Source organism: Musca domestica, unplaced genomic scaffold (genome assembly GCF_030504385.1).
Source record: "Musca domestica strain aabys unplaced genomic scaffold, Musca_domestica.polishedcontigs.V.1.1 8, whole genome shotgun sequence".
Classification (NCBI taxonomy): Eukaryota; Metazoa; Arthropoda; class Insecta; order Diptera; family Muscidae; genus Musca; species Musca domestica.
The window spans coordinates 6,180,696-6,191,457 of NW_026712409.1; the positions used below are offsets into that span (position 1 = coordinate 6,180,696).

At 37.2% G+C, this 10,762-nt stretch overlaps 1 protein-coding gene across 1 annotated transcript in view; it reads left to right on the top strand.

Moving 5' to 3' along the window:
• The window catches only part of LOC101895170 (serine-rich adhesin for platelets), a 78,204-nt gene extending 67,911 nt beyond the window's left edge, over positions 1–10,293 (top strand). The window contains exons 3-5 of the mRNA XM_020035066.2: positions 2,039–2,238; positions 2,317–2,724; positions 2,788–10,293. Of these exons, the coding sequence (XP_019890625.2) occupies positions 2,039–2,238; positions 2,317–2,724; positions 2,788–10,293 (8,114 nt within the window). The remainder of the gene's footprint in view (positions 1–2,038; positions 2,239–2,316; positions 2,725–2,787) is intronic.
• The last annotated feature ends 469 nt before the right edge of the window (positions 10,294–10,762 follow it).

The following is a 10,762-nucleotide window of genomic DNA, read 5'->3' on the forward strand; positions in this document are numbered from 1 at the left end:
CAATTCCATTAGAAATGTGGCTAAAATCACTAAAATACCGAACATCGGGGGTACTGTATAGACAATTCTCTTTCAGGGTGGAATTTCAGACAATTCCATTGAAACATGTAGTTTAAATCATCAAAAGATCGAATATCGGGGAGTACTGTTATATGAGGGCTATACGACATCGTTGACCGATATAGCCCACCCTCGAACTTGACCTGCCTCTGCAGACAAAAGAGTGATCTGTGCAAAATGTAAGCTTCCCATCTTAATTCGTTTTGACTATATCGTGATTACAAAAGACGTATGACATGATCTAAATCTAGAATTTTACTTTCATTACAGGTCAAGTACCTCCGTGATACTCTAAACCTTTTCCATATTTTCAATTTTTATTTATTTATTTTTTTTTGATATTTGAGAATTTTTTGTTATCCGTAATATTTTAGTTTCAATTCGAGATTTACATTTGTTATTCCTAACATTTCATTTTAATTTCGAATTATTTAATTTGAAATTCGAATTATTCCATTTGAAATTCTAAACAAAAAATATTTGCTTTTCGAATTACAAATAAAATAAAAATTCGAGGAACACTTAGACAATTTCGAATTAAAAAGGAAATATTTCGAATTTTTTTAAAACAATCAATTGAAATTTTACGAATTACTAATGGAATTCTCGAATTACTAATGAATCGCTACGAATTACAGTTAAAATGTTTCGAATTACATCTGAAGCAAAATGGAAATATTGTCTATAGAAAGAACCAGATCTCAGATTTGCTCGTCTTTACTGGTGAGTAAAACTTGCTTGCGAGCGAAGGTGCTGGAAGAGAGCGGGTTTTATACGAAGTTCACTCTCTGTTCTTTTCTTTTGTTGGGAAGCGCCAGTTGAAAAAATTAGAGTAGAAATCGAAACACTCAAAATGTCAGCAATGCTGCTCCCGAAGTCGAGAGGGTTTCACCCTCTACTCGAATTCGATCAAGTATTTCGGAGGTATGAAAAGAAAATGAAAACTCGCCTATTATTCAAATGTATCACAGATTTAGTCGGATCTCTCTTTCACACTAAATGGAAGGTCTCTGAACAGGGCAGTTGTCAGATACGAGAAAGAGAGGAGACATATGTGCTGTCTACACACTTTTGATTGAATTTGGGCATGCCTACGACCAAGACGTGCCTCATCGAAATAAAATTTTAGACCCTTGGTATCTTTGAACTAAATCTGTTTTAAGAAATTTGGAGTCGATCTATGGGTGTTCGTCCGTCTGTATATCAGGATGGTGGGCACGAAAACTCTCGAAGGGAGAATCTGGTTTGCTTCAAAGTTGGTACATTGTGATATTATTGTCAAACTTGCATCGAGTTCGGAGATGGGCAATATCGAAACTCTCTTTCTGGTATCTCTGCCACAAAAGCTCAACAATTTCACAGATAACAATTTACCTTATAGAACAAGATAGAATGTCGTGAAAACTTTGTAAATCCCAATATTTGTATGAGAGCTAGCTCAGATGCTATAGTAGACCATATCGGTGTACGACTTCCGGTACCTCCTTCAAAAAAAGGTCATTATTTTGAATAGTTATAAATCTTAGAAAATGCGAAATAAAAGTCTGATTGAAATAAAAATTTAGCACCTGGCAATATTTCTACCAACAGAACATCAAAATGGAATACATCGTACCACACTTTTTGGTACCTCCTCCCCCCACAAAGGGTCAACATTTTGAATAACCAATTCGCTCATAAAATGCGAAATAAGCCCCCATTCTCTACAAATTTCACATGTTCCAATAATTTTCTCAAGCAAGATCTAATGTAAAGACGTAATTTAACAAAAACAATGCGTTATCTTCAGATATAATATAGCATCCAAGTAGCCTCAGAATATTGCCATCTCATTAAGGAATATTAAACAATTCTCTCACACTTCAAACTTACACACATTGGATTTAAAATCTAATTGCTACAGCTTTACAATATATATTTTCTACATACCTTAAGTTTAACTCTTCAATTAATATTTTCTCAACTTCTCTTCCTCCAGCCAAATCCCTGCCACAAAATGTACAACAGCAGCTCTCAAATAGACAACGTAATGCCAAAATGTCATACCAAAATTTTGAGGTAAATGATCGAATAGCTGATGGAGATGATTGGGAATTATCGATGCCACCGAAAGCCCAAACACATTCATTAAATAATCTGAAAACTAAAGTAATGGCCATAACAACAACAAGGAAGCCAGTAAGAACAACAACAACAACGACGGCAGCATCTGATCTTTACATGAATAATATTGAATATGATTTGCGTCTGAGACAGTTAATGGAAGCCCTGGTCTTAAACAGTGGCATTGAGAATCAAGAAGATGCAGTGGAGACGCTATTGCCAATGGATTTAAAGAATGACTATCGTCAGCATTTGCAAGAGATGAAGGAGACAACGGCAGCAACGGGTGTTATGGCTGCTAGACCCTCGTTTACTACCACTAACGTAATCGGCAGCAGCAGCAATAACAACAATAATAAGATTACAAGAAATAACATTAAGGCAAATTATCAGGATAATAGGGATTTGGTAACTACGCCTGATTCCTCGTCGTCGTCTTCCTCCTACTCCTCCTCCAACACCATGGAGATGTTGTTTAACGATAGACATCCAGAGAAGAAGCCGAACATCACGGACAAAGCAACATCAGCTACATCTCCGACATCATCAACATCATTGTCTGCTGTCGCTGCTGCTGCTGTTTCTTCTTCTATTTCGCCATCATCATCATCTGCATCATTAAAGGATTCACTGCTGGACTATGTCCTCCTCGAGTACATGACAAAAACTAAACAGAATCTTACACGAATTTTGGAAAGCAACAAAGACTCTGCCAAGGAGAGAAATTCAACGTTGACGACATTGTCAAATTTTGAGAGAATACAACAACAGCTAGAATTTCTACAAAAGAATGCTGATAAGTTGAAGAAATTCCAACAGGTTGAGGAGAGAAAGAAAAATGCATCGCTGTCACCAACCATGGCTATCGAATCAAATGATGCCAATGAGCTGGGCGAGAGGGATGGGTCAGGCTTTAAAGAGGCCACTCAAAACAATGATAACAATTTCCAAATTGACAATAAAGGCCAGTATCTTGGCCAGACAATCGGCACAAATGAAGGAGGCCGTAATAACATGAAGGAAAATACCAATGGGGATGAACAAGAAATGCATAATCTAAATACGGCAATGAATTTAAGTCAGGAATTCCAAACGGAAAATACCGGGAATTTGATTGTAATTGGAAATTTAAATAACAAAACAAATAAGGAAGACAAATTCCAGGATATGCCAAAGGATGACAAGGAGAACAACAAGAAAAATAATACAATTATAAAATATTTGCAAGATGTTGAAAATGCCATGAGGGATTCGGAAATAGTTCTTGGTAGTCAAAAGAATAATAAAAATGAGTCAATTTCCAATAACAGTGATGTTGCTGCCAACCCTGTGTCTCAGCAAATCTCTTTGGAAGCTAGCAGTTCCAATGGGTTTGGATTAAATAATGTCTCTCCTGATACAATGTCAAATAAACAAATGCCTGGCCTAGTCAATTCCAGTCTTAAAGCGAAAGATACAGATAACTCGACAGAGAGTAATCGGGAAATTATGGTTGAATCAATAATAAATAACTTGAAAACTTTGTCTCAATCCTCCGAAAATAATCCGACATATAAAAATTCTTCGGCGAAAGAAAATGTAGCCATGATTTCTTTTATTAAAAATCTAGAGAATTTGAATATTACGTCATTTTTGAAACCAACTTCAAATGAAACAGTAGCTTCTGATAAGGAATGGAAATTGGGAAATAACGAGCCAATGAAACAAGTATTAAGCAATCATCAAGAGACCCTAAAAAAGTCAGAAGATCTGCAATTATTATCCCAAAACGACCATTCTGAATATCTGCCCTATGTGGACGAAGACAAACTTCTCGCCTTGATCAAAAAACTGAAAAACATAAGAGATAATAGTGGGAAGGAAAATGATTATTTAAATGGAGATCAACAAGCGCCCAATGATTCAACTACTCATGCAACTAGTGTTGGTGAAAATGTCCTAAAGAATCCAATTGGGTTTACAATAGAAATGTGGAACCAAAGTCTCTCCACATCGTCGGAAGTACTTCCCATAGATATTAAAACAGGAGATACAGACATTTCTGGAGCTAACATACCTATAACAGATCCCACTGTAAAAGATGTTCCATTTACAGACCAACCTGAATCCAGTGAGAATTTTTCCAGACATGTCAACCCAAGCCCATCAACAGGTCTTACAACAGAGTTGTTGAACGAAGATATGCTAACGGCAACAGAAATGGCCAAATCGGAAAGAAAGACACCGGCCACTGTAAATATAGAACTGGCCCCAGTCGATACACCTACAACAGAGATCGTAGTCCCGTCTCCGGAGACAGAAGTTCCGTCCTCGGAACTTCCAACACCGGATATACAAGACAGGTCTTCATCTGCAGAACCGATTTTTAGTGAAATTTCAATGACAGAATTCGAATCGACCTCTACAGAGTTGCCAACAACGGGTAATAATGACCTGAATAGGAAGACAAACGAAGAAAGCCCCTCATCAGATTTCACAACAAAACTGAGAAGAGAAAATGTCCCCTCCAAAGTTGTAGATGAAAGAGAGGAAAACATAAGTTTAACAGAAGAACGGTCTAAAGTCAATATGTTAATAACAGAGGCACCAATAACAAAAACAATGTTTTTATCCACAGAACCTATATCTACAGATTCCCCAACAACAGTAAATGTAGCTTCTTTAACAGAGTCTGTAACAACTTCATTCAGAAATTCCAAAACAAATATCTCAGCTGATTCCAGAGAAGATCTCCTCAAACGAGGTGATGTAAATGCTTTAATAGAAGAACAGTTAAATTTCAATATGACAACGTCTACACCAGAACCATTGGCAACAGAAATTTTATCTACAGAACCTACTTTAACAGAGTTATTAACAACAGAATTCGGATCCTTCTTAACAGAGTCGACAACAGAAACAGAATCCAATGCTTCAAAAGTCTCCAGTATCGAAGCAGAATCATCGATCAAAAAAATGTTACTTACAGAGCCGTCAACAACAGAACCTACTCTAACAGAGTCATCGACAACAGAATCTGAATCCCTGTTAACAGAGGCAACAACAGGAACTGATTCCAACAATCAAAACTTTTCCAGTAATGAGCCAGAATCTCCACTTCTAGAAATGTTACCCACAGAGCCATCAACAACAGAAATTTTATCTACAGAACCTACTCTCACAGATTCATCAACAACAGAATTTGGATCCTTGTTAAAAGAGTCAACAACAGAAACAGAATCCCGCTCTACAGAACTTCCCAAAAATGAAGCAGAATCTTTAATTCAAGAAATGATACCTATAGAACCATCAATAACAGAAATGTTATCTACAGAACCTACTCTAACAGAGTCATCAATAACAGAACTCAAATCCATGTTAACAGAGTCAACAACGGGTACAGAATCTGCAATTACAGAGGTTCCCAGTACCGTAACAGAATCATCATTCGAAGAAATGTTATTTACAGAACCCTCCGTAACAGATATGGAATTGGAAAAACCTGAAAAAGAAAAGCCCAAAAATGAAGTAAAAGGGCAAGAATCCGAAACAATTATAACAGAAAAGCCAACTAAGGAGGTCACATCAATTGAAGCGCTTCTTCCACACAACCAGATGGGGGAAGCATATATACCAGTAAAAGTTGTATATTCTACAACAAATCCAACAGATGAGACCTTGCCTGCAGCTTTGCCCATTAACAAGAACAATGTTTCTAATCCAGAACAGTTAAAAGACAAAACTATTCCAAAATCCGAACTCGTATCTGAACCAGAAATATTAAAAGAAGAAATTCTTTCAAAATCTCAACCAAACGTAAATTCTGTTAACTCATCGGCAAGCCCAGAACCCTTTACAGCCAATTCTGCCCTGCCCCTAACAAAATCTGAAGTTAAAGCAATAATACCCAAAGAAAATCTAACATTCGAAATATTCACCAAAGATTTAAAAAAAATCAATACAGTAACTCCCATAGGACAAGAACCTACAACAGAGGTCGTAGAACTTGATCCGTTAACAACAGAGGAATCAACAACAGAAATAACCTTCACTACTGAAACCACAAGCGAACACCAAAAACTACTTCCTGAACGCATTACAATGACAGCTGAATTGAAGACACCGACCACGGAATCCTCCAGCATAACAGAGGACCTTACTACAGAATCGATCACAACAGAGGCAACATTAAGAGATCTACAAATTTCTGACAAAACAACAGAATCACAAACAGATGGTCCTTCGACGGAAAAGCTTTTAACAGAAATGTCAACAACAGAAGAAAACTTTACGGAGCCATCAACAACATATACACCGTTAACAGACTCTCTAACAACAGAAGGCCTCAGTACAGAGCCATCCCTGTTAACAGAGGATTTTTTAACTACAGAAATATTTTTAACAGAACCACCAACAACAAAGGTGCCCTCAACAGAAAATGTTGCTCAGAACAAAACTGAACCAACAACAAATACATTTTCAACAGAAATGCCACACACCAAATTAACTCAAAATAAGGCAGCATTTGGAGAAATTCCAGCTGCAGAGAGTTTAACAACAACTACAGTCATTTCAACAACTCTCGAATCTGGGACATCGGAAATGCCATTTAGAGATCAACTGGTAGTTGATTTATCGAAAAAAGTAAAAGGTACCAAGGGATCTACAACAGAACTTCCAATAATTGAGCTACCAAAACTAGCAACAGTCGATCAGCACGAAAATAAAACATTACCAGGGGATATTCTTACAACAAAGCCAGAACGAATATCTGAGGCGTTAGTAATATCAACAGAACATCCTAATACTTCCAAATCCTCAATTACTAAGAAAGCAGGTATTCTTACGACGGAATTTTCAGCTTCAAAGATTTCACCTGCCCCCAAAAATGATTCCGTGAGGATTGTGACATCGGAGAACACTCTACAAAATCTTCAAAGCACAACAGTCTCCACAATAACAGAACTCCCAACATTAAGTACACTGTTAACAAATCCCATAACAGATTTGCCAACAGCGTCCGTAACAGAAATGCCAACTATGGATTCACTGACAACAATTCCCGTAACAAAGTGGCCAACATTCGATTCGAATTCTGATTTACCAACCTCAGACAATGGATCTCAAATACAACATTTAAATAATTTTAAAGAGAATTCTGAAACATTTACCACCAATAGCCTCAAAGTATTGGAAAACAGCACAACCTCAACAAAAAATCACAACATGGAGATATACGTAAGTGAACAAACGGAATTGCCAACTACAACATTTATGACAACTGAATGGCCAATCTTAAATAAAGCAGAGAAGGGTAAAGCTCCGACACTAAATGGTTTAAAAGATTTAGAAAATTTGAACTCCTTGGGTATGGAATTGGAAACTTCAAAGCCCGATGAAAGTATTTACGAAAGCATTGCAGACATAGTTGAAGATATAACAAACACAGATATACATAATATAAATGATTTAAGGGAAAAAATCTCAAGTTCCGCAGCCGAAAATGTTGCAGGTCCAAGCTTTGAGAAGAAAAATACGCCAGCTGATCTTAATACTGACGCACTTGCCACACCTGACAATATTGAAATGACAATAAAACGTAAGCCTAATGTGAATCACACTGAATCTGAAGTACTAAATTCCATAGAAAATTGGCAGAATAAGAACCTCAATAATTCTACAATAAAATTAATCAACGAAACATCGAATTCTACAAAGGAATTGCCAATCAACGAAAAACATATGGTTCATGAATTACCAATGATACCTAGACCTGGATCTGTAGACTCTTCACTGGATGATCCTAAAATTTTGATCAACGGTTCCGTTGATAAATTGCAAATGGAATTGCCAACAAGTTCTGGAACAATGGAATTACCAACTAAATTGACTACAAACGGGATGCCAATTCTCGATCAAATCCCAAATTCTGATGAATCATTCAAGGCTTCTCAATCTACTCAAATATTATTAGAAAATCCAGAAGCTGATCTTGCACTGGAAGAGACTTTATACGACTATGAATTACCAACCACCTTTGAGTTGCCAAGCCAAGAATATATACCCTTTGATTCCTCGCCAAATCCCGATGGCAACTCAGAAAATACCTCGACGCAAATTCACAAAAATAAATACTCAAATGAGAACTTCGAACCTTTACCTTCTTCTCTCGAAGAAAAAGAAATAAAGAGTGAATCTCCTGAAATATCTACTTCCGGATCCGATCCAACACATTTCGATGACAACATCCAAAGTATTCTATGGCAACTGCGAGAACAATCCACTCATAATCAAACTAACAAAAGCATATCATTACATAATACACCCAATAATAGCGCTGTGGTCTATGCCGGACCTCATGGGCCCATTGCCAATTCACAATCATCATCATCGTCATCAACAAATGACACCGAATTGAAACCACAGGATACCACAGCAAATTTAGATGAATTAATAACAATTAGAGGAAATTCATTGCAAGAAATATCTGGAATAAACAAGATGTCACAGCAAGGACAAAATATACCGACCAAATGTCCAGATAACAACAACAATAATAAGGACCCCAAGCGGGGGAAATTACATGAGGATGGTGCAGCCACGGTTAATTGCTTTACAACACAAACTATGCAATTAACAACATTGCCATTGCCATCGACAATGGCAGCAGCTCCAGCTGAAATTACCACAGGCCCAGGCCCAGCGATACCCACAAGAGAATTCAAAGACCACAATGACAATGAGGATGCCAACGACGAGGATGAGTACTATGATGATGACGACGACAACGAAGAAGAAGAAGGTGAAGAAGGAAGACCAGATTCAGACGAAGAGATGCTGATAATGGCGTTGACAGAAACTATAGAAAATCAAGAGGGAGGCATTGAAAAGTGGTCAACATTTAAAAACAATCATCTGAATAACGGTAGCTTAACCAAAGCCGACAATGGCAATGATGATGATGCTGCTGTTCAGATGGAAGCGATAATGGCCGATGAGAATGCTTATGATGATGTTCATGCTGCTGCTGGCTCCGAGGGTGGTGGTGAAGTGCCGAACAAATATGAGGATGGCGTGAGTGGGAGCAATGTTAAGCATTTTAGAAATGCTGGGAACGTCAATGGCGATGATGATGACGACGACAACGACGACAGCGGTGATGCCCATGCTGATGAAGGTTCAATTAATGACAAGGACGCTATCAGACCAAAGACAAAGGTAAATGGTCAGGACATGGTAAATGTTGAAACTACAAGCAGGTTAAAGGACACAACACAAATGGATACAGAAGATGCAGACATCGAAACAAAACCGATTGGACAATCGACAAACAATGAATTTAAAATAACAGCAACAATGGAGAAAAACATGAAACCAATCCACACCGGGGTCGTCCAGGGAGAAGTGTCAACAATTGAAACTAAATTGCTTGACATATCAAAGCTCAGTTTAAGCGATAATGATGATATGGTGACAAAGAATAGAGAGGGGATGAAGGAGATGGAATTCAATCCATCCTCATCAGATGCTGAAAATGATGAGATCAATAATGGAAAAATAGCAATAACGGGGCAAAAGGATTACAAAGGAAATGAAAAGGAAACACTGATAGAAAATCATCTTCAACATCATCGTCCAATGACAGCCCTGGCAAATGATGAAAAACAACATCAACATCATAAAAAATTGACCAAAGATGAACTGGAAAAAGAATTCCGAGCAATGGAGAAGGCATTGAATGCTCACTTTCTGCGGGCCAATGTAAAAACACTCGATAGTCTGGTCCAACAAGTCGAACAATTGTCCCAATTGGCAGATATCTTTTTGGGTACCGAAACCCTTTCTCATCTACAGCGCTCATCTTCTCACACAAATGGCAAACCAGACACATCGACGAAAAGGAAAAAGAAACATCAGCCAACTTTAAAACATATTCTAACATCCGAACACCATAGTGGCAGAGAGGAAATTACACCGACAAATTGGTGGCATTCATTGCCATATGCGGAAATTACAAAATTTCTAAATTCCATCTTTGATACCCCGACTTCCAATGGCAGGACGATTGCCGCAGGGAACGGTGTTGATTTGACATTAAGCAGATCCCCGACAAAGCGACAGCCGTCGCATCAAAATCAAGGGACGACATGAGCTAGCAATGGCTGAAAAAGGAAAACAGCAGGAACGGAAATCAAAAAACGGAATGGTCATCACTTTCATTATCAAGAGCATCACTATTTCTCGAAACATTTCAAAGTCGAGCAACAACATAACTGAAAAATATATTTTCATATTTTTGTAATATAAGCTAGTATAGGATATCTTTCAATAAGTTTGTATAAATATTTATGTTTGCCTGTAGTTAATATTACAAAAAAAAAAATCAATAAAAGAAAATAGTATAATAAAAAAAAAACAAAAATACAAACCCTGATGCTGGTATTAGTTTTCTATACCCTTCGCCATAGGCTGTTATTAAATACCATCAAAATCTGAGGTTTTCAAAATTTTTAAAAAAATCACTTCATGAATTTTAGGATGCAAAATATCAAATACAAACCCATACGGCACGAAATAAGACTTCATCTTTAAAATACAAATAATTTTAAAAGTTAGTTAT